The 25,561-nt window shown below is 41.9% G+C and overlaps 4 protein-coding genes across 9 annotated transcripts; 2 read left to right on the top strand and 2 right to left on the bottom strand.

Moving 5' to 3' along the window:
- Positions 1 to 2,519: 2,519 nt before the first annotated feature.
- On the top strand, positions 2,520 to 8,827 carry azin1b (antizyme inhibitor 1b). 4 transcript variants are annotated; one of them, XM_031853858.1, is made up of 11 exons: positions 2,520 to 2,687; positions 3,486 to 3,629; positions 4,092 to 4,208; positions 4,392 to 4,565; positions 4,793 to 4,965; positions 5,165 to 5,378; positions 5,542 to 5,616; positions 5,931 to 6,096; positions 6,338 to 6,447; positions 6,941 to 7,158; positions 7,267 to 8,827. In XM_031853858.1, the coding sequence occupies exons 3-11, from the start codon at positions 4,107 to 4,109 to the stop codon at positions 7,340 to 7,342; spliced, it is 1,308 nt and encodes a 435-aa protein (XP_031709718.1). In that variant the 5' UTR covers positions 2,520 to 2,687; positions 3,486 to 3,629; positions 4,092 to 4,106; the 3' UTR covers positions 7,343 to 8,827. The 4 variants fall into 4 exon arrangements, with proteins under 4 accessions (XP_031709718.1, XP_031709720.1, XP_031709719.1 ...); XM_031853860.1 differs by having other exon boundaries at positions 4,010 to 4,208; positions 6,338 to 6,398; positions 6,976 to 7,158; XM_031853859.1 differs by having other exon boundaries at positions 4,010 to 4,208; positions 6,338 to 6,398; positions 6,973 to 7,158.
- Positions 8,828 to 11,422: 2,595 nt separating this feature from the next.
- Positions 11,423 to 18,441, top strand: adnp2b (ADNP homeobox 2b). 3 transcript variants are annotated; one of them, XM_031853856.1, is made up of 5 exons: positions 11,423 to 11,746; positions 11,962 to 12,027; positions 12,494 to 12,615; positions 14,590 to 14,694; positions 14,835 to 18,441. In XM_031853856.1, the coding sequence occupies exons 3-5, from the start codon at positions 12,508 to 12,510 to the stop codon at positions 17,502 to 17,504; spliced, it is 2,883 nt and encodes a 960-aa protein (XP_031709716.1). In that variant the 5' UTR covers positions 11,423 to 11,746; positions 11,962 to 12,027; positions 12,494 to 12,507; the 3' UTR covers positions 17,505 to 18,441. The 3 variants fall into 3 exon arrangements, with proteins under 3 accessions (XP_031709716.1, XP_031709714.1, XP_031709715.1); XM_031853854.1 differs by lacking the exon at positions 11,962 to 12,027; XM_031853855.1 differs by having other exon boundaries at positions 11,423 to 12,027.
- An 849-nt stretch (positions 18,442 to 19,290) lies between these two features.
- On the bottom strand, positions 19,291 to 21,735 carry ggcta (gamma-glutamylcyclotransferase a). Its single transcript, XM_031853861.1, has 4 exons — positions 21,120 to 21,735; positions 19,931 to 20,076; positions 19,710 to 19,842; positions 19,291 to 19,540 (listed from the first exon to the last, which is right to left on the bottom strand). The coding sequence occupies exons 1-4, from the start codon at positions 21,234 to 21,236 to the stop codon at positions 19,418 to 19,420; spliced, it is 519 nt and encodes a 172-aa protein (XP_031709721.1). The 5' UTR covers positions 21,237 to 21,735; the 3' UTR covers positions 19,291 to 19,417.
- Positions 21,736 to 22,119: 384 nt separating this feature from the next.
- snrpd1 (small nuclear ribonucleoprotein D1 polypeptide) lies at positions 22,120 to 25,408 on the bottom strand. Its single transcript, XM_031853862.1, has 4 exons — positions 25,273 to 25,408; positions 24,505 to 24,581; positions 23,501 to 23,692; positions 22,120 to 22,460 (listed from the first exon to the last, which is right to left on the bottom strand). The coding sequence occupies exons 1-4, from the start codon at positions 25,284 to 25,286 to the stop codon at positions 22,384 to 22,386; spliced, it is 360 nt and encodes a 119-aa protein (XP_031709722.1). The 5' UTR covers positions 25,287 to 25,408; the 3' UTR covers positions 22,120 to 22,383.
- Positions 25,409 to 25,561: the final 153 nt, after the last annotated feature.

The following is a 25,561-nucleotide window of genomic DNA, read 5'->3' as shown; positions in this document are numbered from 1 at the left end:
TTAGACTGACACCAATTAGTATAATAATATTTCTTTATTCATTAGTTATAATAATATTTGAGAGATAAAAATGACGGTATATCAGCAGACCTTTTTTTAAGAATAGCAATTGTTCATGGAAAACATGTCAAAGTATAGCATCAAAACCACATGTGTAAATGATACAATTAAAGTTATTTCCCACATGTGTGCTGTAAAATAGGCCTATTGTAAACAGCATACAATTATGTACAATGCAGGACATTTAAAAATGTATAAATAGTTATTAGTAGTTTATAGTAGTTATTAATAGTCAGTACTTCCTAGATCACAAACTATGTAATGGCGACAAAATGTTTTGGGGATTTCTTTATGATATTTTCTTGTTATTTATCAGATGTCATACAGACAGATACCAACATGAGCTGATACTGGTGGATATATCTGCCCAGCTTATCGAGCATCTCTTGTAACAAAAGGATTATTCGTAGTTTGGAAAAAGTTTTAATTTTGGAACTGTATGCTGGGGGTATAGTGAATTGATTATTCATGCAGCTGTTTATAAATTGTACTTCTTGCTGCAAATTGAGTTTCCTTCCTGTTGACAGTCAAGGCATTTAACTGAAGTCAGCAGAACTGAAGCATAAAATCAAATTTCCTGTTGTGAACCTTGAAGCACTTAGTTAACTTTTTCTTTTTACTTTACTTTAAACGTTGTTGCATCGTTGAATATATTAAAGGAAACAGCAATATACCCATTTAAATAACTATCAGAGCTTTCATTTTTCATTTTTTCTTGATAACTTTAATTGTGAGGTCATAATCCAATGGAAAGAATGCAAAATCCATGTTAGTATTTGGACTAATATATATATCAATATATATGTTGTGTATCTCATAACTGTGAACTGTATGGTAATTGATTGTCTATTCCTGTAATATATACCGCAGGGCCATGAGCATGAATCCATTTAGTCAATTCACTATGTCTCTGTAAATATCTGTGTCAGAGTGCTTTCATATAGGAATTTCCTTGTTGTTTAGACTCCACGGTTTTCTAGGCCACATTGTTTTCTGAACACAGTGTCCCTCAGAGTAACTGTCATAAAACAAAGATAAGAGCCATAAGAGAGCCAAACAGCTATGCAGCGAGTTGCTCCAGTGTCACAGAAATACAAGTCATATGACTAAGGTGGCTGCAGGCTGAGATTTTCATTCACTGCTGCACTGAACTCCTGACCACCATGCTTTATGAGATAAATTCCTCAAAGTTAATTTTTTCCCATTAAACGGATGTGCACGAAACATTAAATTATCACAGTTGACAAAATTTTTCTTCAGGATGGATCAACAAAATATTCAGACAGCTTTTGAATCTTAATAATCCCCCAGATTCCATGAGCACGAACAAAACTTCCACAACCTAAACAACAATATATTTTGTATGTTTTGTCGTTACTGTGTTGTAAAAGTTTATGAGTGTTTTTAAATCAATCAAATCTCCATACAGATCCAGAGAAAGATGTATGGCTGAGTTCGGCATGGTTGTAAAAACCATAAAAACATGTAATTAACTGAGATTGTTGCAATTTGAAGGCTTTTGACACACTGACTTTCTCGACCTCATAACTTTGCAGCCATAAGGCCGAAATGCACTCACAACTGTCGCCAATGCTCATAAATGCTGTCTGAAAAAAAAAAGGGTTAGGGTTGAAAATGAAAACATGCCTTTGTATTCACTACATGTAAAGATGTCGATGAAAAGCTCTTCATAACTCATAGACTTAACATCATGGTGGATGTAGGGCCATGTTATCAGAGAGGAAACGGTTATTGACAGCATGTGACTTAAAACAATGCCATATTTTGCATTCTCAGACAGACTTGGAAAGAAGATTAAACAAGGAAAATACAACATCTATGAATGCCCAAATGTATTCAAACACTTCTTAGTCGTGTTAATATTTAATTAAAACATATAATACATTTTTAAAATGTGATGTAGGGCTAAATATTAAACTATCCAACTGTAAATAAAGTAGTTCAAATAAGCTCCATCTTAACTAGCTGTAACATTAAACTGCTTCTTATGTTAAATTGTTTTATGTTTTGTACACACTGATAAATCTTACAATTGTGTATCTATTCTATAGAGTGTTGGAAGAACTTGTGTCTTTTATTCATATATAGTAGTTTGTTGTTAATTATTTGGATACCCATTAGTTGTTACCAGACCAACAGCTTCTCAGCTATCCTTCAAACAAAAAAATATAACTCTCTTCTCTCTATCTCTGAATTGTCCCACGACAACAAGAGAAAGGGTCTGATTGACTGAAACGAGTGGCCATCTACGGAAACCTTACGGTTATGTAACCTGAACAAACATTACAGACCTACGGCGGCCTGTGAGATCTTCGGAAATACATATTTGGTACGCTCTTAAAAATGCAGGGAGCTCATTGGTGGAACTGAACGTTAGGCCCCGCCCATGGCGGTTGATCACTCTCCCCACTTCCTCCACTGACTCGGCTCCAGTCGTCCTCCACCCATCAACCGACAGAGAAGACACCGCTCAACGCTCGTCCGTCATCCAGACATATGGCACAAACCGCCCTCTTTCTTTCCTGTATCGTTGTGCCCACTACTCTTTAAAAATTCCGCCGAAAAAGAGAAGACGATTTTCCAAAACATTCTGGCCGTTATCTCACGTAAGTAACGCGTAATACTTGTGTTGAGTTTCTTGTATTCAGCAGGCGGACGTAACATGGCGGGCTGGTCGTTCTGCCTCCTAGCCACACAGGACACACCGATTCATTGGATTCTGTGTTTATGAAATGTAATAACCTTACATTTAAAGATATTAGCAAACAGCACGCGATCTTAGCACCTGTAGTGTATAGTGTATTCCAGTTTAGTGCCGGTGTTGGTGTTTATTTGGCTGTTATTAACAAAATGCGGCGCTAACATGAGCTTCTTCCTTCGACGTGCTCTCTAGCTGCCAATCGCGTCTCAGCCGCGTCTCCTCGCGATTATGTTTCCTATGTTAAATACAGCCGTACTCTTACGTGCTACGTGTAAATATTAATAACAAGTATAGGGTTTCGTGTTTGTTTATGTTGACGCATTGCAATACAAATATTGAATTGGTCAAGTTATGTCCATATTTATTATCACAACACACTCGCGTGTTTTATTAATAGACAATTACTGCACGCTGTGGACTAATAGTGAGTTACAAACAGCAGGCTGAGATAGTATTCATAGTCAGGGTTGTTACACTGGGTGTTTATTGGGTTAAATACAGAAGCCACGTAACCCGGCGCGAGAGTTGCTTCATGGAGCGATAGTGCCGGTGAAATCATCACAACAAACCCGTAGAGAGTAGCGGGGAAGTTTGTAGTGAGTAAGACGAGCTAAGGACATTACATTTCATGTGATTTTTAGCTTGTGATAAACACACGGTTCTTCCTATGTATTCATATGCGTTATGTGTGTTTGTCCCTCAGGGCTCCCCTGTCTCTGCACAGGTGTATGAGCGCTACCCAGGGGGCCTAGGGGCGGCTCTCTACCGGGAGCACTTTGACTTCAACGCTGAGCCACCTTGGGATCCTAGCTGATAGCGGGACAGGTCCATCTCCTGACTTGTCCATGTGAGTGACTCTCGGTGTCTCTTGTACACAACCAAGACGCATGTTGGCTTGCACATACATGCATATACACCGGTAACAAAGTCCAGGAGCATTGTGTTCTGGGGTGGAATTAGGCACACAGGCCATGATGTGAGTGAACACACGTTTGTGTGTTTTTGAGAAAGTCAATAGATTAAGGTAGAAGCTCAATAAGGTGTCTGGATTTTACACATTTACTAATTATATAAGAAAAAATGCATGGGTGATAAAACACAGATAATAGGATATGTGTGTCCAAAAGCACAACAGACTTACTGTACAGTGTAGCTGTTGATTTTAAACATGGAAATGCATCCAGGTAGAAAGTCATGTTTATCTTTTCTCTCCCCCTCCTTTTCCAGTTTGTTGCATACCGGCAGGACCCCATTGGCTCAGTCGTGACCCCTTGACTTGCTTATCTGTTCTTTATGATTGTCGGCTTAGCGGAATACGGTTGAGATGAAAGGATTCGTTGACAAACCCAGCTACATCGTTGAACTCCTGGAGGGAGGAGTGACCCTTGACGATGTCATTGACGGACACATCTGTGAGCAGGCCCTGGTCAGTTCAGCTTGCGTGCCCTTTTAATGGCTTCAGTTATGGGAAATTTCAAAAATGCTTCAAATTGCTTTAATAACACTGTCATTAGCACTGAGCGTGTTTGTGTTTTTTTCCCCTTGATGATTGGTATGATTTTAGTTGCTATTTGTACTCAGTGCAGCCTTCACCTTCTTGTGTTCCCAGGTGGAGAAGAGTGCGTTTGTGGTGGGAGACCTCGGCGCTCTGATGCGGCAGCATGTGTGCTGGCAGAGTGCAGTGCCACGGCTGCAGCCCTACTACCCAGTCCAGTGCAACAGCAGCCCTGCAGTCATCGAGGTGCTGGCCTCCTTGGGCCTGGGCTTCATTTGTGCCAACAAGGTAAACTTTAAAGAGTCAAATTCAGGTAGCTTTATTTTATTTTATTTTTTTCAAACTGCATCCTCTTATGCAAGCACATGACATTTAGGGGCAATTACATTATCAGCACTCAATTGATTACTAGTCAGTGGATGACTGCAACACACGTAGTACCCTTTTGCTTGTTTTGATGGCACTTTTAGACTTCGTAGCGTTAGTTTCTCTAACATGTGTCCTCTTTCCTGTAGACTGAAGTAAGCCTGGTGCTGGAGCACGGCGTGCCACCAGAAAACATCATTCTGTCAGGCGTTTGCAAGCAGCTGGCACACATCAAGCACGCAGCCAAGAACAACATCCAACATCTCGTATGCGAAAATGAGGCTGAGTTGTCAAAGATTTCACGCCTGCACCCTGGTGCAAAGTAAGTGATCCAATCCTGGAGCTACTTATTAATCCTTGTGAATTTCTGCAAAACTGAAGACTGTGTCAATCTGATGTTAATCCAACATTAGGTTAACAAATGCTGACAATTAACACAAGATTGGGAAAGTCGTTGTTCGTGTCAAAAACCAACTTACTTTGCCGAGATGGATGTTTCATTCATGTTTTGTATCTTGTAGATTGCTGCTGCAGTTGACCACCGAGGCCCACGCAGCTGAAACCAGCATGGCCTTTGGCTTTTCTCTGAAGAGCTGCCGGCACCTGCTGGAAGCAGCCAAGGAACTTGGAGTCCAGGTGGTGGGGGTGACTTTTCACATCCCCAGCTCCTGCCAAGACCTGCAACAGGCCTACACCCATGCACTGTCGGATGCCCGCGTTGTGTTTGACATGGGGGTACGTACTTTCTGGAAAATATATAAACATAAAATGAATAGTTTGCAGGAATTCAGAAGATATGTGTCAACTCAAGACTTTCTGATTACCTAAAAGCCGTTTTATCCATTATACGTTATTTTTCATTGAGGGTAACAACTGATTGTTTGCTGTTTCTGTTCAGTTGGATCTGGGCTTCAACATGAACATCCTGGACATTGGTGGTGGATTTACTGGCTCGGAGGTTCAGCTCAAACAGGTACGGTAAACATATTTTGGGGATGCAATAATCAGACTGTCAAATAGCTATGTACATGTGCAGCAAAGAAGAGGCCTGAAACATAAAACATAACTGATGAACACACAAGTGAAAATACAACACTTGGATAGATTACACCATTTCAGGCTACTTTATTCTCTTTGGCCATCAACATATTATTGTTTACCCAAATTACTTTTCATTCATCTAGCTAGGCTAGGTAGCTTATAGCTAAGTTCTTGCACATGTTTTGTTTTTATTTGGAAACACCCTCTGAATGCATATTTACTGTAACTGTGTGTGTGTGTGTGCAGGTTGAGTCTGCAGTCAGACCGCTGCTAGATGCTTACTTCCCCCCGCTGTCCGGTGTGCAAGTGTTGGCCCAGCCAGGCAGCTTCTACGTGGCCACGGCGTTCAGTCTGGCTGTCAACGTGATCGGCAAAAAGGTGATGAACCGTCACTGGGACAGCCTCACTAAAGGTGAGTTACTTACTTCTCTGAGGATGTCTTAATCCTCTGTAAATCAGTTAATTCTGACTGTCATACATCTGTCTCTGGACTCTGACTGTGAGATTTAGAAAACACAGAATGGTTTGTGTTCTCATATTTGTTGTGTCAAGATTTCTGTTGCATAATCGCAGCAAAACCATCAGTGGTCAAGTCCTCCATTGCTAGATAATACCCCATGTTCTATATTTCTGACATCACTGCATTCACACAGGTGTGAACAATGAAGATGCAGAGTTCCTGTACTACATGAATGAGGGTGTTTATGGCCCATTCAGCCGCAAGCTGCTGGGAAACTGCATCGCTGCCCCGTCAGTGCACAAGGTTAGTAGACCTCCACCCACGAGAGTCGACCCCGTTCAGGACTGAATGAAGAATTTGAGAGCAGCGCTAGTTGAATAGGAAGAGGGCGTCATGCAGTATGAGTACTTAAGGACGCTGGATCCGAATTGAGTCATAGATATTGAATCATATCGACCTATATAAAGACTCTACATTGGTTCTGGATTTACACAATACAAAGCTGAGGTATTTAAACATAGTGTTCTTTCAAAGTGTGTCGAAAAGATTACTGGTGACCCACTTCTCCGTACCAGATCAGAACTCAACCCCTGATGCTAACTAACAGTTGCTAATGGCTATCCAGTTTGAGCTTGCTTGCTAGCTAATAAGCATGTTTGGGATATCAAGAATAAGATCTTTTGTCAACTACAGGAATACAGTTTGCAAATAACGATGCATCTTTTATTTTCTTCAGTTGCAAACTGTAATATAGTTGTTTTTTTCAGTAACACTTCTGATTGTTTCCTCTCTGCAGCATGCGCTGTGTGCTGAGGAGGAGGTGTTTCCCAGCAGCCTGTGGGGCCCGTCACTGGACCAGCTGGACCAGGTTGTGGAGCGCTGCCTGCTGCCTGAGCTCAGTGTGGGAGACTGGCTCTGCTTCCCCAACATGGGAGTGTGTGGCCTGGAGGAGTTCAGCTGCCTCTCCAGCTCCCCCCAGCTGCCCGTCTACTACACTGTCTCCACTTGTGACTGGTGAGCATGGAGTGAGTTAGCCTGTGAAGCCTGTGAACTAATACCGATGCAGTGAGAACATGTTGCGTTTACAAAGGAACTCATTCTGACACTTGGTGTTGCCCACAGGTACGACATGCAGGGGGCTGGTGTGGCACTGGACAGCGCCATGAAGAATTTCTCCATGGTCCGGTACAGTGTGTAGCTGCCCTCTGCCCCTGTTCCGTATGATAATGCACAGATCCCCCCTTAGCCTCTGCTTTCACCATGTGAGAAGAGGGGTCCACGAGCTCTTTGGGACAAGGGGCTCAATGTGGTCAACATTCCAGCCACCGTGGGGAAAAAAAGCAGTGTCCTATTATTTCTTCCAGGAATTGGACTTTTTTTACCTCCTAGAAATGGGAAACAATTGGTAGTTTGATACCTCAATTGTCTAAAATTTGATCTGGAAGATAATCTTCTCATTCTCGCTCCTCGCTCTAATGGACTGTAAAAATGTGTCCGCTAAAAGAACTCCGGCTCAAATGACAATATGCAACAAAATGGACGACTCTTTGGAGATGGGACCCCCCCCATCCATCCCTCTCTCCCCCCAACATGTTGTGGGTGGTTTGTTTCCTAAATCAAATCCAGTTTACAAAATGTACAATTGATTTAAATCATGTTCTCTATTGATTACCTGTTGACAGTCGCGTCTGTTCAACACCAACACATTTTGTCTGTAGGTGATTTTTGAAGTGTTTCAAAGAATCAATGTGTGGATTCTATACTTCAGACCCCTCACTTTGCATCGTTTTAAATGAAGTTATGACAATGATGTAACCTATTTCTTTGTTGCAGCTCACCTCGATGCGTTTTTATTTATTGGATTCAGATAATGCTGGGGCAAATTGAAAGCTCCATCTTTAAGTGTGTTTTGCCCAGGTATTATACTGTGGACCATCTAACAGTGTTTTCCGGATAAGATATTTATGTGTTTTTTAACGCTACATGGATTTAAGTGTGCTGTGATTGCCATTTGTGACCTCAGTGGTTTCCCTTTACTCTAAAGGCATGAAGGAATTGCTGTGGGAGATTCTCTCTTGGCTGAGCTGTAGCTTGAATACAGAGAAGCTGCAGACCCCTTAATGCACCCCTTGCCTCTAATAGAGACAGGTTAATCTGGTTTTAAATGCACACCGTCTTTTGTAGGTTAATAAATAAGTACTGTGACATTTAGCACCGCAGCTCTGATTTTTCAGATCTTCATATTAGAATCCCGTCATGGGATTGGTCCTTGTTTTTTACAGGATCTGAAAAAGCAGCAAAGGAGCTATTTCTCAAACGTAAAACGATCTGTATGTGGCAGATGTGGACTTAATGTGTCTATCTCTCACATGAAAGGCATGCTAGCTGTACACAGACCTCTCTGAGGCAGTGCAAATGACAAATAATAAACTTCCTCATGCCTCTCTAAAGTTATGAGGGACATAATGCATAGTCTCTTGTACAGCTAAATGTCTCATGTCTGATAAAAATTAAAGGTGTTGTTACTGAACTGCAGTTTTTAAAGAATCCTGCCCTTGTGTGTTATAAATGACTAATGTATTAATTACTTGCTTGTCTAAGGCACTAATGGACCATAGCCTGTTTTTGACTGTAAATTGTGCTTGTTAAAGTGATTAATTTAATACATTTCTGACTGAAATCATTTATCTTGTGTACGTGTGATCTTTGGTGCAGCGAACAGTTGTCGAGTTCTATACAAAATCTTGACTTTTTAACTGGCTGACATCATTTAAAACCCATGTGTTTTTGATCTGCTCGGATGTGTATTCTGATTGTACAGTAGTCGAATGTCCTGGAAACCATTTCATCTAAATTTAGGGCTGCGTAGCCTCAGAATTTTGCAGCAGAGAAAGAGATCTCCTTTATGGGCGATTCATCCTAATAGTACCATTCTAGAGTATTTTAATGTGTTTTGATGATAGCCTCAATTGTCCCAAAGAGAATTAAATCTGTACGTTAGTTTAAATGTATATTACAAGACGGCAGAGCACAACAGTATCATCTTCTGCCAGAAAACAGGATTTCATCTGTAGAATTGGCTGCTGCTGTTTTCTTGTAAAGTAAACCGGCATGCGCTTTGATGACAAATGCATTAAATGCCGAACACTTTAACTACAGTCTAATGATAAGTGTTCAGCATCTACAATATGGCTCACCCACCCTCTTGCTACTGTACATTACAGTATCTGATTTTATATGGTTCTGAAGCCTGTTTTCAAAAGAACATTTTAAAATGAAATAATTAAAGCCATTTGGAGGTGGAAATCCATACCCGGTTGCCAGGTTGACCTGCTGGCTCAGGAGGAATTGGATCAGAATTGAATCATAGATATTGAATCAATAATTTCCATTAATGCTTGGAAATAACCTGTCATGTCCTGTCTGTCCCTGAACAACACACTCAGCTGTTGCTTGTGTAGCTTCCAGTAGGATCCTTAAAGCATGATGTAGTGCTGATTTTTAAATAATATATATGCCATATATTGAGTCGGTAGCTATAGTCGTTGCTCACTCGGAGCTTTAACATCGTTAAAATACCGAGGGCAGATTGATGTGCACACGTCTAATTTTAAACTATTGATTGCCTCGGCTTCTAATGAATTACAGCCACAGAAACATTTCCTTGGTGTTGTATGTGAGAGCGTCTGAGAGGAGCCATTATAGCTCTAATTAAGTGTCTCATGTTAATGTGTTTATTAGAGGAGATGAAATGTTAATTATATTAGAAATAAGATGAATAGATGAGTGAAGAGTTTGCATATTTTGCCACTTGCTGCATATCACCCTGGTCAAAAAGTGCTGAGTAGACTGTATATAGAAGGAAGGGTCATGGTGCATTTGATAGTGGCGGATAATGATGTTAATCAAATAGCAGACGACTGATTATTCTGTCAAGAACAAAGCACACACAACACTCCACTGCAGAGCATCACAAAGACAAATAGACTTTACAATTACAAGGTCACAACACAGACAGGGTAGATTTGAAATGACTGAAGGAGAAACTAGATTCACTATGACTGAGCAAACATGACTGAACTCCAAGTGGTTGATTCTGATCTTACCATTGGGAAATTCTGCAGTGCTATCAGCTTGAAATACTGTTTTAGTTGAAGCTGCAGCCCTTATGAATGTTGACATGTTTACTATCTCGTGTTCAAATCACCCTGGTTTGCATTGTCTGACCAGAGGGCACAATGGTTTACTCTCGTCAGTCAAAATGTAAATTAGGTTGTTACATCACTTTAACACCAAACTGCCACATGCAACAGAACTTGTGGTCAAGTTTAGATTTGACAGATGAAGGGAATTGTAATGGAAAATGACAGCGTATTGGTGCGGATGAAGCACTGTATTAACATCTGGACTTGTGATACTTTAAAATAGCTAATAAAATGATTCAGGAGTCAAAAATTGTACAGAAGATTGGTAACCCAAGAAATTGTAGGTTACGAGTCCACCCTAGAAGCTTTAGACTGGAGTAACGTCACATTGTTGCTTTGATGAATTGTCGATTTGTCACCAAGCAAACTGAACTTTCTTCGTAAAGGTTTATTGGTAGGCCGTAATTCAGACTTTGGTTTTGCTCAATTTGTGCGAGACGTTTATAAACTGGTAAGGTCGAACATAGGATTGTTCGACCTTACGATTTTTACAAGTATCGACTTTTACAAGAACGTATCACTAAGCATAAAAATGCAAAATTAAGCTTTGCTATTGGCATACATTACTATGCAACGGTAGCTAGACATTTCGATTTTATTGTAATTCTTTAAAACATTTGAAAAGTCCTATAACTTTATGCTATGCTAGCTAAAAGACATGTGAACTATCAATTTCCACTTACTCCACTATCAAAATGATGGTTCAATTTAATTGGCTAGAAAAAGTAGCATGTTATGACGTCACACGACGAGGACCCACCCATTTAGCTCATTTTCTCGACAGCTCATTGGTTAGCCTTAGACTGGTACCACGTGACTGCCAGTGGGAGTCGCATTAGCCACGCCCCCCCCGACCTAGCTGTCTGTTGTAGAACACTAAAGTCCAAATAACAAGTCAAGTATGACAAGAAATTCAGAAACATAAATATGAAATGCATCACCTGGACACCCTGGAACGATGTGTGACAGTCTTGTTGAAAGAATATAAAGTTATTCTCTTTTTGTGCTGAGAGGCCTCCCATTGGTCAGTTTGTGCATTATGCAAATCTGGACAAACTACGTCAGATCCTGAACTTCAGCGCCATTTTTTCCTCAATAGGGGAAGAAAGGGACAAAAGCTGACCAAAAAGGAGCCTACCCTTCTGAAGGAGGGTCCGCAAACACCATATTTAATATTTAACTGGGTTCTTCATACAGCGGTGTGTGTGGACGGAGGATGCTGCTCGGATGAGTATCTGTGTGCAGCGCTGGTGGTAGCGGACGCAGCTCAGCGAAACACACACACACACACACACACACACACACGGAGGAGGGCCGGTGGAAGTGGAAAACGTTAGCCCTGTCAGAGAGGTGGCACAGCGACAACTATCGTCAATCTCCACCGAAATCTGGACGAGGTAAATATCTGTGTGCATCCTCAAACCGGAAGAAGCGGCGTGGCCGGCTCATCGCTGCCAGCGTGCTGCCAGAGGCTGCTTAACGAGTCCAGTGTGGGCAGCGTACACTGTGTTAGCATGGATGGAAAGGGTTTAGTTCATATGTGCTCTAACGTTAAATCAACACAGTTTTAACTTGCTAGAATAAGTATTTTTTTTTTTTAATTTCCCTTCAGCGATTGAATCCGTTATTATTCACGCAGAGACTGGTCGTGTGCAATTGTAAAAGCAGCTGTTGCACAGTAAGTTAATTAACTGTTGTGTTATTTGTATTTCCACAATGCTTATGCTGGTTAAAATATGCATGTTACGTTATGTTAGGTTCAGTCATTTTTCTCGCAAAGTATCCTGGCATCATGTTTCTGCAGTTAGTATTTTACTACAGTATTCTCATCATTGCATCTCTTGTGCAGGTTTAATAATGCTAGCAGCAAGACTTATTACGTAGGCGTTTAATACCTCTATTCTTCAACATGACTAGGTGACCGGCTTGTTGTTTCTGTGGCCATTTGTTTCAGTGTGTGCCCTTTGTCTGTGTGCTATTTCTAATTTAAACAACTCAAATAGTTTTTACTTTCTATGCCTTGACTGGGGAATGTTGTGAATGTACTCGCAACATAGAATACATCACATAGTACACAGAATAAAAGATGAAGTGATATTTCTCATGGCTTGATGCTGAGATTAAAGCTTGTTTTCATCTACAAGGCTTCGGAGGAATAATGTATCAGTATCCGGTTGGAAATATTGAGAAGATCCGAAAGGCACGCAAGGCAGTGAAAAACATCCTCGGTGAGATTGGCCTGGAAGACTGCCAAAACCTGCTGAAGGTATGTTTTATATATATATATATATATATATATATATATATATCTTAATTAATTATTAACAACTGAGGATTCCTTGTAAGATTTGGGTCTGGTCTAAAGCTAGTATATGAGTGTAATAAACACTCCAGATAAGGTTGTCTCAAATGTGTGTGTATATATATATATATATATATACTTTTTAATAATAGCAAAAGTTACAAACACTATGCCTATTTTTGTTGTGATGATTTATGTATATCATCTGCGTTGCTGTCCAAAAATTTGAGTCCTAACAAGAATAGTATGCAAAGCATGGGTCAATAATTACAGTCTGCCACCAAATCTTGTCACTCTGGAGAAATGCATTTTGTGTTTTTATATGTTAGTTACAAATAATCCTCATTAAAGGTGAGAACATCAGTCACACTTTTGATTTGTAATGTCAGCCATTAATGCAACCAACACTACAGTATGTGCAGCAACAGCCTCACCGGTTAAAACAAATATATATATATATATATATATAAATATATATATATATATATATATATATATATATATATATATATATAAAATTGTAAACATTTTAACAGCCAGCCAATGTAAAACACGTAAACTCAGATTTAACTTTGATTATGATGGTCACCTTGAAAGAGTGATTCAGAGGGCCTTTGGTTGTTACGGCAACAAGTGGGGTTGGGCAATATGATGTCATGTCTGGAGATGTTTTGTGGTTTTGGGATAATGTGGATAATCAATGAGCAGAACGGCTTAATGGCAATGTTGGATTTATAGATTGTTTTTTTTTAATTTTCGTACACTTGACTAGCCTGTGGCAGGATTAAAACTCAAATCCTGAAGGACTTGATATACACGCGTCAACATGTGGCAACTATTTATCAATTAGACTGCATCTATAAGCACACAGAGCTGAGCATGAATGATGTACTATGTTGATGCGCTGCTACTGGAAAGACACTGTTCGCTGCTGCTATCGTTAAAGTTGCAATAGAAAAGTTTCTTTGCTTTAACTTATCATTCTGAAGTGAATGTTGAAGCACAATGTAGAAGCTACAGAATACGGACAGCATCTGAGCTCACATTGGTTCCCTAAAAGCTTTGGTTTCACAATTCTGTGGACCACCGGGTACGATCTCCTGGGAAAATAAAGGCACCAAGAAAGTGTGTCAACCATTGAAATGGAAGTAGAAGGGACATTCCCATTCAAATAACATAGCAGGATGGTCAGAGTGGCGGCAGCCATTTTGATGTGGACCGTTGTAGCGTGCTAACTTCCTTATAAGCTAAACAGCCTTGTAGCTAAATAACGTTAGCAGACAGCGGGGTAGTTAGCTGGTTAGCTTGCTAATTCCGCCATGCTTTAATGCTACACTGGTAACAGACAATGAGCCCTACAGCCGGTTGGTGGTCAGCAACAAGTCTGCCGGTCCTTCTTCCTCACTCCCCACCGCTTTGGAGAAGGACAAGCCACCTAGCTAACTAGCCAGCCATCTCTCTCCGAAGCTGCAGCCGCTCTCCTCCCGGCGGGTTGCAACCACAATAGTTCAATGGCCGTGCTCCTATTGTTTTTCTATTGTGTCAACACCCGCTGAAACAGACGGACCTTCAGTTAGCAGCTGTAACAACTTGAATTAAGCCAGTGCAAACCTCAGTGCCGGAGGTCACTTCTGCTAAACCTCCAGCCCGCTTTGCCGCTAACTGAAGGTCCGTCTCCGGATCTACTACCTGCTCTCCTCATGGCAAAGTAGTCTCCTAGCGTTGGGGGTGTGCTAGCTTATTCTTGTTTCATTTAATCTCATAAAATTCTGCAGCAGGCCGCCGCTGCAGAATGTATATAACGTAAATACTGGGGTATTTTACTCTGCCTTTAAATAATAGTACTGAGATCGGGGTTTATAGTTCCACATGGGATTCTCACGGAGAGTTGCCTGTTGCCACTTTAAGATGTTTGTTTGTATGTTGTTTACTGCGCAGGATCTCAATGAAACGTCTGAGAAAAACGCTGATGAAGACGAGGTCTTTCAGGAGACTGACTGGGTTGATATCACGGATGGATACAATGTCAGATTCCAGAAAAAGGTGAATATGACACGTTTGGATGATCATTTGAGAGTAGTCGTTCCATTTTGCTTAATTAAGGTGTGTAGCTTGGTATTAATGTTACATACTTGTTACAAACTGTGCAGATTTTAACTCTGTTCTTGTCTCTTCCTACTCAGTGGCCTTACAGGTCTCGAGCTCTGTGCTGTACCATGTGCAAGTACTCTTCACAAAACATCTACAACTTTAGGAGCCACGTCTCTCGCTGCCATGGATATGTGCAGTCCTTCTGTACGCTGGCGCCCTGCTCTAAGTGCGTCTTCATCGGACACCCCAGGTCTGTCAAGAAGCACATGCTGTTCTTCCACGCCACCTTGGTGCAACCGCAAAGGGAAGTGCCTCAACCCGCCCACCGCGGAAATGAGCGGTATCAGTGTCGAAGATGTGGATTTCCGGCCCCCTCCATCTTCACGATGAAGAAGCACATCATCCTCAAGCACCTGGACAGTGTGGCAGAACAGTATATCGGTTACAGATTCCTCCCTCGCGGGTCAACGTCTGTGAAGGTCTACTGCTGCAAGGTGTGCAAGGTGAACACTGGGAACCTGGACCAAATGCTGCATCACATGCTGGTCGAGCCAACGCACTATGCGGTCAGCACGCAAGTGCAGAGTATGATTTACGAGAACAAGAACTTCATCATTAAAGCGACACCCAATGGGAACGGCGTGTTTGTGACATTCCCAAACATTGCTCCTAAACCACAGCAACCTCAAATGTTCAACAGCAAGTCCTTGGTTTTACAGAGTAACGGCCAACCCGGAGGGACTATGCTGGCCTTACAGCATATAGGAAGAACCAACAGTACTACTCTGATCTGTGCCCCCGGAACCAACCAGGCTTTTCTGCCCCCCCAAGCGTCGGCGCTAGTGCAGCTAGCTAGTGCTGAAGCTAAAGGTTTGCTCCAGCCGGGTGCCACGATAGCCCTCCGAGGTTCTCTGCCTCACGGAGCGGGAACTATGCTCCAGCTTCCCACAGTGTCCAACGTGTCTCTGAAACAGGCAGCTATGGCTCTAGCTCCAGCACAACATACTCCACAACCGCAGCAAATCTTTCTCCCGTCTGGACTGCGGGCCAACATGGCAGCCGGAGGTGTATCGAAGCCTGCTGTGGATACAAAAAATGCACCAATGCACCAAGTCGCTCTACAAGGCACCATGCTGACTTCACAGTCCCTGCTGAGTCACTTGATCCCGACCGGCAACAAGATGAACGGCATGCCCACGTACACTTTCGCTCCGCTGCAAGTAGCAATGCCTGTCTCTCAGAGCACAAGTACCCCTCTCAAGGCTGTTGAGCAAACAAGGAACTCAACACCACAAACTAAGAAATGGATTACATGTCCCCTCTGCAATGAACTTTTCCCTTCTAATGTCTTCGACGTGCACACGGAGGTCGCTCACCAGCAAAAATCCAACACGTCCAAGTCAGAAAGTGTGGCGGCACGAGCGGCGTTCTTGAAAAAAATGCCGGACAAAACTGTCAAGTGTCTAACGTGCAAAATTCTTCTGTCCGAAAAAAGCGTCTTCCAGCACCTTCTGCATGGCCTGAATTGTTTGTACTGCTCGGCTTTATTCTTTTCTATCAAACAGCTGGTTGAGCATGTGAAGCAGCACAATCCCACAAGCAAGACATACTGTGATTTTCTGAGGCAGAAGTACAGGGTGTACTCTAAAGGTGTCGGGGGAATCCTGTTCCCTTACTTTGACGTCCACACCACCGGACCCAAAGAGGTCTTGGGAGACACCGAGGTCAACCTCGCTCTGGTCACGAATTCACTCGACCTGATCTTCTTTAAGTTGCAGCCCAGCAGCCAGCCAGATGTCTGCACAGCGACTGCGAAAATCAACAGTGCGTATTGTCCCTTCTGTGATGAAAAGTTTCAGAATGAGACCCAACACCTTCAGCACCTGAAGCAGAAACACTTGGTAGCACCCACGATTCACGCCATCCTCAAGACGGAGGCCTTCAAGTGCATATACTGCAACGGGGTGTACACGGGAAAGGTCACCCAGCAGGCGGTGATGCTCCACATTCAGCGGTGCCGGTGTTCCCCGAAACAAACGCAGCCACCCAAAACGATAGTAGTACCGCCGCCGCCGCCGCCAGTGCAGCCGCCGAAACCCGCTCAGCAGCTCAGTCAGCCGCTCTACTTTCTCCAAATGCCACAAGGACTGACCATGAAACCGACTTTAGCTCCAGCTCGCGTTATTCCCGCCGCGGCACGTCCAGAGACGGAAGCCGAGCTGCTGTCGAAGAAGAGGCTGGAGACCGCGTGGAGGGAGGTGTTGGAGACCAACAAACGAGAGCGGGAGCAAAAGGCGGCCATGCGCAAGAAGCGAGAGCAGGACAAGCTGTTGCCCCCGCCGGAGCCCGTGATGCAGATCGATCCCACGGTGAAGCTGGTGCTGGAGCCCTCCGGGGTGGAGCGCCGCTGCAGCGAGGAGCGCAAAGACTTCATATCCAAGTACTTCAACCTGAACCCCTACGCGACCAAAACCGAGACCGACGAGCTGTGCAAGAGGCTGACCCTGACGAAGTCGGAGTTGGCGGCCCACTTCAGCAAGAAGCGCAGCAAGTGCATGAAGAGCCTCAAGAGGAGCGCGACGGCCATATTCCTCGGCTTCAACATGACGGAACTGAGCAGAGTCAAGCACAATCTCGCGATTCCCGAACAGGAGCCCGCCGCGGATTCAACAGAGCAGATGGAGAACGGTGAGGACGGACCAGAACCGATGGATGAAAGTGGAAGTAAGAAAGACGGGGAACAGGTGGAGCAGATGGAGTAAGTCATGAAATGTGTGAAAATGCCCCTAATTAACGAACATAAAACAACCCAGATAACTTTAATGACAGCCAGTCACTGGAGACTCTACACACTCTTAATGTAGCAACATTAATAGTGCTTTGTTTGTCTGTGGTCCGTATCCTAAGAGAATATAATAATTAAAGAGATATAAAGGTGTCAGACTGTCGAGCTGCAACAATATTTAGCTGGTTACAATCTCTTATTCATCAATGGCTACTGACTTCAACTCCTGCACTGATTTAGCTTCTTTTTTTTAGTGCAGCCTTTATTATTAAAGCACATTTGTGATTCCTACATCACTGCTTGTCTGCTAATATCACGACTTACGCGCAGCGCACACTTCAACATAGACTTGGTTTATCACTATATTATGCTTTTATTTTATAATTGTTTTGTCTTACATATTTGGACCTGTTTTTTTTTTTTTTTTTTTTTTATTTTGTTCATCTTTCCCCCCCCCCCCTCTACATTTAAACAGATTAAGGAGAACATGTTGCTCGCTGCTGCAGGAAGGTTCATGTTCATATGGTCATCTTGCAATTTTGAAGCCAAATTCTTAAGAATGTACAAATATTTGCGTTGCCAGGTTTATGAATTCTCAGTTAAAGAACCATTAGTTACATATTATTATATATTTCTGACCATGTGTTGCTTGCATGAGCATTTATTTTTGTTTAAATTATGATTTGTGCCATGGTGAGGTTCGCATAGACTTGAGGAGACCGAGAGATTCAACACAATATAAAACAAGTTATTGGGTGGACACCGTATGTCTTTTGTTCTCCTGACAGCAGATCTTTTGTACTACACTTGTATTTTCTAGAATTACTAGAGGATCTAAAATGTTGGGTTAGGGGTGCAAATTATCATTCTGTCCAAGGCCACTGTGTTGTAACAAATAAAGTGGTTTTCTTTTACGTGAATGATTCATTGTTTTTCATTTCATAATAAAAACCTATAAAGTTAAATCAAGCTGTGTCAAAGCACCCAAAGGTCATTTTCTTTCATGTGTAACTGAATAACCTGGAAAATAATTTAAAACACTGGTCCAGTCTTTATTGGCTAATGAGCAGGAATAGAACATGTGGGTCAAAGTCAGAATAAAAGAAGCCTTGAGGGTGTTCCATCAGTTTAATATTCTGCCTGTCACATACATTTCAGTCTTCCAGTGTGATGGCTCTAAAATATAAATGCATCAATTGTTTGACAGCAGCTTCCAATAAAAGACAAGATATGTGTCGTATGTTGGGCCCAGCCAAACGTCTCATTATTACCTTCATGCACTACCGACTTCTGGCCACACGGTGGTGCCAATTCAATTCCCTAACAGGGTTTCTCAAGTTTGACAAAAAGTTAAACCAGTTACTATCTTTCTTCATCGTCTGTTGAGAGTTTAAGTCTTCATCACCGTTACATTATTAAAAATTTATTTGTAGTATTATACTACTATATATACACGACAAAGGCTGCAAAATTGCAGTTTAAAGCGCCAGAAAGTGATTTAATGGACCACTTTTAAGTGCATTTTATTTTCCATTTTCGCTCTTTATGTTCTCAGAACAGCTACTAACATGACTTTGTGGTGGGGTTGTTTTTGCCAACTGATGTTTTTAAGGCTCAGCCAAATGGCAAAGCTTGCTAAAAATAGGTTGAACTCATTGGTTATTGGTTACTCAACATTGGTTACTCATAGTTGCGTGTCGATGTGTCCTTGAGCAAGACACTTAACCCCAAAAATTCCCATAGTTGTGCCTACGGTGTAGAAATGTGATAGATTCTGAATTGTAAGTCGCTTTGGATAAAAGCGTCTGCTAAATGACTGTAATGTAATGTAATGTAATTGGTGTTCCTCTCCACGGAAGTTCCATATCCAGTAATGTGAACTTTCGAGCTCTACTTGTCTACCCTGATTGTGTCAAGCAAAGACGGGCCGCTGTAGTTGTTGGTTTGAATGGCCTCCAGCCTCTTCAGGTATTCCACCGGGAGTCCGTTCTGTTTTGCACCCAGACACACCACCTTATATGAAACAAAGAGAGAGAGAGACGTTCAAATGAACATTTTGATTCAGTCACAAAGACATTAGACTCGGTCAATTGGAAAGTTAAATTCATTGCATGATATGGGTTTTATTGCTAATAAATGATGGTTTGTCTTTGGACCAGTGTTTGTGTTTACATGCACACACCTGTTTGTACTGAGGAGAGGGGGGGCAGGCGTGGAAATTCATCATTCGATAAGTCCTGCAGATTATGAGTCCTTTGTCAGTCTCCACTGAAACCTCCAGAGGAGAGTATATTCCTTTCTTCACCCCTTCCTGTCTGAAGACACACACAAAAAAGCAGCATGCTGCGGTTGAGTTAAGTGACCAACATGAACTGACTCAACAGCTGTATTTGTGTGTCTCACATGTCAAGCCTCGGGAGGTCCTCATTGCTCAAAGTCCAGATTACCCCACACACGTCTGCCCCTGGACAGGAAGCAATGGTGGCCACTCCACCATGCCAAACGGTGTGTTCAGTTTTCTCACACAGGCCAAAGTTTAACTCATAGTCCTGCACACACACACACACACACACACACCAACAGGGTGGGGGTGGAAAGTAAAGGACAAAAGGCCATGAATAGTGATAGGTCATTGTGCGTTTTAAACAACAGCATGGCTGGGCCAGAGCACACTGTTGTTACAGCTGGTGCTAAAGCCAGTTATCATTGAAGTGGGGGGGCTGTGAGAAAATAATGGAAGCGGCCGCTAAATCACTTGCTTTCCATATTAGGAAACCCTGAAGTAGGCCCACATTATCAGGTCACGTTACACAGAAGAAGAGGCGTTATGTGTGACAATGTGTCATTTGACATGACGGATATAATATGTGGCAGTTTAACCGCAATTCGCTCTGAGTGGATCAGTGGTTCGGTTCATCGAGCGACCCAGTTAACTGGAGACTTTCAGCCGAATGTGTCTGTGGTTGTTGTAGTTACGACGGCTGTTGGAAGTAGGAAGGGAACACGTAGCTGTCCTCGTGATTGCCTAACAGTTTTATTTTTCATTTCTATGTCAAAACATACCAGATTCTAGGGAGTCTATTTTGAAGAAAACGTGTCATTAACGTGTGAAACGTCGCTTGTATTGTTTTGAGTGTTGAAAAAGGAATGGAACAAGCTGCCCTTCTTTTGAATTAATACAGTTTGTAAATGCACATGATCATCGTTGGAGCCTGTTTTGGTAAACATGTGTCACATAGAACGACTTCGATACGTTTTTACGTTGTAATAAAAAACAGTTAGGCATTCACGAGGACAGCTACGGGTCCTCTTCCTATGGTCTTCAGGTAACGCGGTCGCTTATTAAACCAGAAGTAGATACAATGATAAAACAGCGGGAATAGTTCCCCTTTAATCCTAATACAAACACTGAAATCATTGGCACACACAATGAATGACTGTCATGGATGTGTAAGGGTTCATATCGTCGGAAAAGTATTTGCAGACTAATTAACTAATGAATTGATACTAAATGTATGTATCACTGCCAATTATCTTCAGGATATGACTTGCACGTGATATTGGTATATTCTCCAACAAAGTGATCGGTTACCTTTAGTCGTCCGGTGGTGACAAACGTCGCAGAGGGGTTCGCCAGTTGTAGTCTTTCCTTCAACAAATTACTTCCAAACGCGAAATACATGGAGCGACCGTTGGCACTAGCTGACATCTTTTGATATTTTGGGTTCCCGTCGGCTGCACAGCTAAAACTTGATATTTAGCTTCCGGGATGTCGGCATAGAAATAATATATTTCTATTGAAATGTATAGATGTTGGTCTCCGAAAAGGTTTTCAATTGCTTGTTGCCCTCCAAAGCGGAGACGGACCGCTGTTACGTCTCAACTGGTTCTTAAACTAACCGGATCCTTAGTACTTTGTGCAACCTTGCATCAGCCGTTGCGGTGCCTCTGTCGGCAGATTCATTCACAAACATATACGTCACCTATAATCAGGAAATAGTTGTTTGCGACTCGTGGGGTTTAAACATATTTGACATTGCAATTGTGTTTTTTTTATTGAGATACTTCTAATGATTTTTGTAACATTGTAGTGGTGTGATATCTCATTTCATTCTCAGAAGAGATGCCAATATCTAGCAGCCTTTACCCACATAACCTTTGACATTTTTAAGGAAAAACTAAAATGTCATATAAACGACCTAATTAGATGCCGTTTCTATCTACAGTAATGTACAACCACTTATAATTGATAGTTAAAATAACTCCAACCCTAATGTTACCCATATAGGTTTAATACAATTTTATAATATACAATTTGCAAAAACATTTTTACCAAACTGCCAGGTTCATGTTCTTATAGAAGCTACAGGTACACACGACACTGTGCTGCAGTTTAATGATCGTTAAGCTTTGCCTGGATGTAATTTGACTTTTATATACCATGTTTCAAATGCATACTTTTGTAAATAATTGTTCAGTTTCTAAGTGCCCCTAAAAAAATATACCTACAGTATTTGTTAAAAACAAATAAATTACCATGTAGCTCTTTTCAGTTGATGTTGAATTTCTTCTTAATTAGCACGAGGGGAACACTCCATGCAATGGTACTTTATTCAGCCACGTAATGCAAATAAAATGTTTGAGGAACCAAGTAAATAACTAACAAAACAACCCCTGTTACAAATTCTGCAATAATACACAGATTCACTTTATCCTCTTCAAAAGGATTTTAATGTACAAAATAAGGAAAAACAAAATAGAACAAAAAAAAACATGGAAATTCACAAAATGTTTCTTCTGAGAAAAAAAATCCTGTACAAACAGTGGGTTGGTGGTCAAAAAACAGAGCCTGGTGATCATCTCCTCGGGCCGCCCCGACCTCGTCCCCTTCCTCTGCCGCGGCCTCGTCCTCTGCCTCGTCCCCGTCCAGCCACTGAGGAGACAGAGACAGTCAGCAACATGCATCAAACATTGACCCGGAAATCGAGTATCACGTGGGCCATCTAATATTTCCAATAGTTGGACCCACCTGTGAATAATAGTCACTTTCTAAAAGTATACAAAACCTGTAGGTGAGCCAACAATTTGCATAAGAGAGGCAATCAGAAGACAAACCCATGTGTCGGCTCTTATAAAACCAAAGGCAGAACTTTTCCTGCAGAGAATATTAACAGCCACTTTTACCAAAACCTGACCACGAGGCATGAATCCTATACAAACGGTTATAGTGTAGATTGAGTTGGGTGAAAAGACATCGGACGAAAACAACCAACGTTTGTTGGACAGGGTTATGATTAGTACCGACTGATAAGTGGTGTTTTTAATCACCGTCTGGGTATGAACATGCGGGATAAACGCGGGAGGGAGACAGTGAAGTGAAGATGACAACTAGAATGCCCTCTATTTTAGGTGCAACAAAATTGTTGCCTTCATGGTGCAGCCTACGGAACCTCAGTTTTATTATTATATCGCCATCATAATGTATAGGCGTAATGTTACATTCTGCCTTCTATACAAGCTACAACAAAAGCAAGCTATACGTAGTCTAACGGTTTAGCTTAGTTTGCCATGCATCTTAAAATCTGACAAATTATATTAAACGTCTCTGCTGGCTGAGACAAAGCAGCCCCTCCTCTCTACCAGCGGCACCCGCAGGCCGTGAATCGCATCCGTTCTTCATTCTCTCTAAACTGCAGTATTTTGATGTCAGGAATGTGACTTATTGACATTTTCTGTGTGTGTGTGTGTGTGTGTGTGTGAGAAAGAGCTGGTTTTGGATTTAAAGACAAACGACTGACATTGGGGGTTTGGATAATATGCACACCTCAATACTGCACACACAGATTTTCCTCATAGGAATGGGGCCAAATAATGATCCACTCCCACCACAATATCAACTTCCAACCATCCTAGTACGCTGCATTATGGTCCTCCCTCTGCTGTACACCTCAGTGATGTTTCGACATTCCTCACCTGCTTCTCTCTTCTTGGACTTGACCTTTGGCTCGATGTCAACCAGCAAGGTGTCCAGCGGGAGGCTGTCGGGGAGGATAAAGTAGCGAATATTGTTGCCACGAATACTCAGTGACTCCAGCTGAGTGGGCTCCCGGTTCTTCAGGGTCATTTTCACCGCCTTCAGGTGGGTGTTCATGCTCACATCAACACCTAAATGTGGAAAGAAAGGAAACGGAGATAACAAAAAAAAAATGAAATGAGTGCCGTTTATTCTAATATACAAAGATGTAAAGGTAGAAAAATATGACCAGTGAGTGATAGTATGCAAATACTAAGATGGCTAAAAACATATTCTTGCAGTTTGAGCTTCTAATCCACACTAAATCAGCCCTTCCACATCACAAAATGAGCGTTTTAAAAACTCCAGTCTCGTGTTTTTGCGACTTTTGCAGTTAAACTGAATCCTGGAAATCTGTGACTGAAGCTTTGTGGCAGTAACTGAACAACTGGTAGTCTCATCTTTGCTGACCTGTGGTCCCCTATTAAAAATAACTATTTGTTACCACTTAATTATTTTTAAAGGTTATACAACTAGTGCTACAATGCACTATAGGTGATCACAGTGAGGAGGAAATGATTGAGCAGAGTTTTAACCAACTGCGACTCAGCAGTACCCAGACTTTGTCTGTCCCACTGGCATTGGCTACTGAAAGCGGGGTAAAAAGAAGAAGCAACCTCAAAAGATGCAGTTTTGGTAGAGAGTAGGGCGATACACTGTTTAACAATATAAAACTACAAACAGCAGCCTGAAAAAAACATCCTTCAGTTGAATCAGAACCTCTCAAAACGGTTTCCTACTGTTGCATTAGCTTTAGCTAGGTGGACCTATTAAACTGGCTACTTGGTGCCTGTCTAATATTAATTTAAACCTTACCATCTGGACTTTAAAGAAACATTTCACTGCAGTTTACTTACGTAGGAGGCAACTCTTAACACTTAAATTATGCACCAGCATGTCTCACCTGTGATGGTGCCGTGGACCTGGGTGCCATTCTTCAGTTCAATGGTAACCGTCTCATGGCTGAGTTTCATCAAAAACCTGTGAGACGAACATTACAGTCTGAACACATCGTTGTTTGTCAACCTTTACCAGTTTAAAACTAACATTTTACATCGTGTATCCCCACAAAAAAAACATGTGTAAAGTTAGCTAACGTTACCTAGCTTAAGTTAGCTACTGACCGTGTAGCGTTCAGCACCAAAACAAAGGTAACGTTACTCTGGAGGACGACGGTAACGTTTTAACCTCCATGCATTTAATTTAGGAAGGGATGTTAAGTGACTAAACGTAATTTACGTAAGGCTACGTCTAGTTGTTTTTAAATCCTGCCGCTAAATGTGTAAACGTTAACTGCACGTAACAGAGACAGACAGGGCCTAGCAGTTAACGAGCTAACGTTCGGTATGTTCGTTAAAGCTAGTCAGCAAACATTGCTGCTATTGTAACATAGTTGAAAAGGACCTTTTCAACTATGTTACACTATCATGCCTGCTCAATCTAAATTTAAACTATTAGTAGTAACACTACATGTTGGTTTGTATCCGTGTGTTATTTCAGAGCCTGGATCTCGGCCATTGTAACCCCGTACACAGCCTCCATTCATTCCGTTCTTCCCGCCTCATCCTCACAGTCCCTCCGTTAACATCTAACTCCATCCATCCGCATCGAGTTGTTTCATCGCCCCACAATTACAGCATTTAATACAATATGACTTTTAACGACCACTTACCTGACTAGTTTCATGATGGTGATGGACTGTAGAGAGAAATCCTCCACAAGAGACAAAAAATTACAACGGTCGAGTGAAAACACAGGCCGCTGTTGTAAGCTTTACGTTTAGAGTCGCGCTGATTATACGTCATCAAATGAGCGACAGCAAAGAGGAAATACGACCGCCTTCACCGCCGCCTACAGGAGGAGTAGTGAACATCATATACAGTGAGGGGCGAAACCATACTGTATATAACCCTAAACAGTTGACTCTATGGTTTTAAGCCTTCATTTATAAAATGATTAAC

This window comes from Anarrhichthys ocellatus, unplaced genomic scaffold (genome assembly GCF_004355925.1).
Source record: "Anarrhichthys ocellatus isolate YVR2014 unplaced genomic scaffold, GSC_Weel_1.0 scaffold14, whole genome shotgun sequence".
Lineage (NCBI taxonomy): Eukaryota > Metazoa > Chordata > Actinopteri > Perciformes > Anarhichadidae > Anarrhichthys > Anarrhichthys ocellatus.
Note: the sequence above shows the minus strand (reverse complement) of the source record. Positions and strands in the feature narration are given on the sequence as shown.

Bases quoted from the DNA above. Each gene is read 5' to 3' on its own strand.
- azin1b (XM_031853858.1), top strand. From the start codon at position 4,107: ATGAAAGGATTCGTTGACAAACCCAGCTACATCGTTGAACTCCTGGAG. The intron at 5,379-5,541 runs GTACGTACTTTC...GTTTCTGTTCAG, and splicing joins GCGTTGTGTTTGACATGGGG to TTGGATCTGGGCTTCAACAT. The intron at 7,159-7,266 runs GTGAGCATGGAG...TGTTGCCCACAG, and splicing joins ACTGTCTCCACTTGTGACTG to GTACGACATGCAGGGGGCTG.
- adnp2b (XM_031853854.1), top strand. From the start codon at position 12,508: ATGTATCAGTATCCGGTTGGAAATATTGAGAAGATCCGAAAGGCACGC. The intron at 12,616-14,589 runs GTATGTTTTATA...TTTACTGCGCAG, and splicing joins ACTGCCAAAACCTGCTGAAG to GATCTCAATGAAACGTCTGA. The intron at 14,695-14,834 runs GTGAATATGACA...CTTCCTACTCAG, and splicing joins ATGTCAGATTCCAGAAAAAG to TGGCCTTACAGGTCTCGAGC.
- ggcta (XM_031853861.1), bottom strand. From the start codon at position 21,236: ATGTCAGCTAGTGCCAACGGTCGCTCCATGTATTTCGCGTTTGGAAGT. The intron at 20,077-21,119 runs GTAACCGATCAC...GTGTGTGTGCAG, and splicing joins TCACCACCGGACGACTAAAG to GACTATGAGTTAAACTTTGG. The intron at 19,541-19,709 runs GTGTGTGCATGT...GTTTCATATAAG, and splicing joins CCTCTCCTCAGTACAAACAG to GTGGTGTGTCTGGGTGCAAA.
- snrpd1 (XM_031853862.1), bottom strand. The intron at 23,693-24,504 runs GTGAGACATGCT...TTCCACATTTAG, and splicing joins GGTCCACGGCACCATCACAG to GTGTTGATGTGAGCATGAAC. The intron at 22,461-23,500 runs GTGAGGAATGTC...CTGTCTCCTCAG, and splicing joins GTCCAAGAAGAGAGAAGCAG to TGGCTGGACGGGGACGAGGC.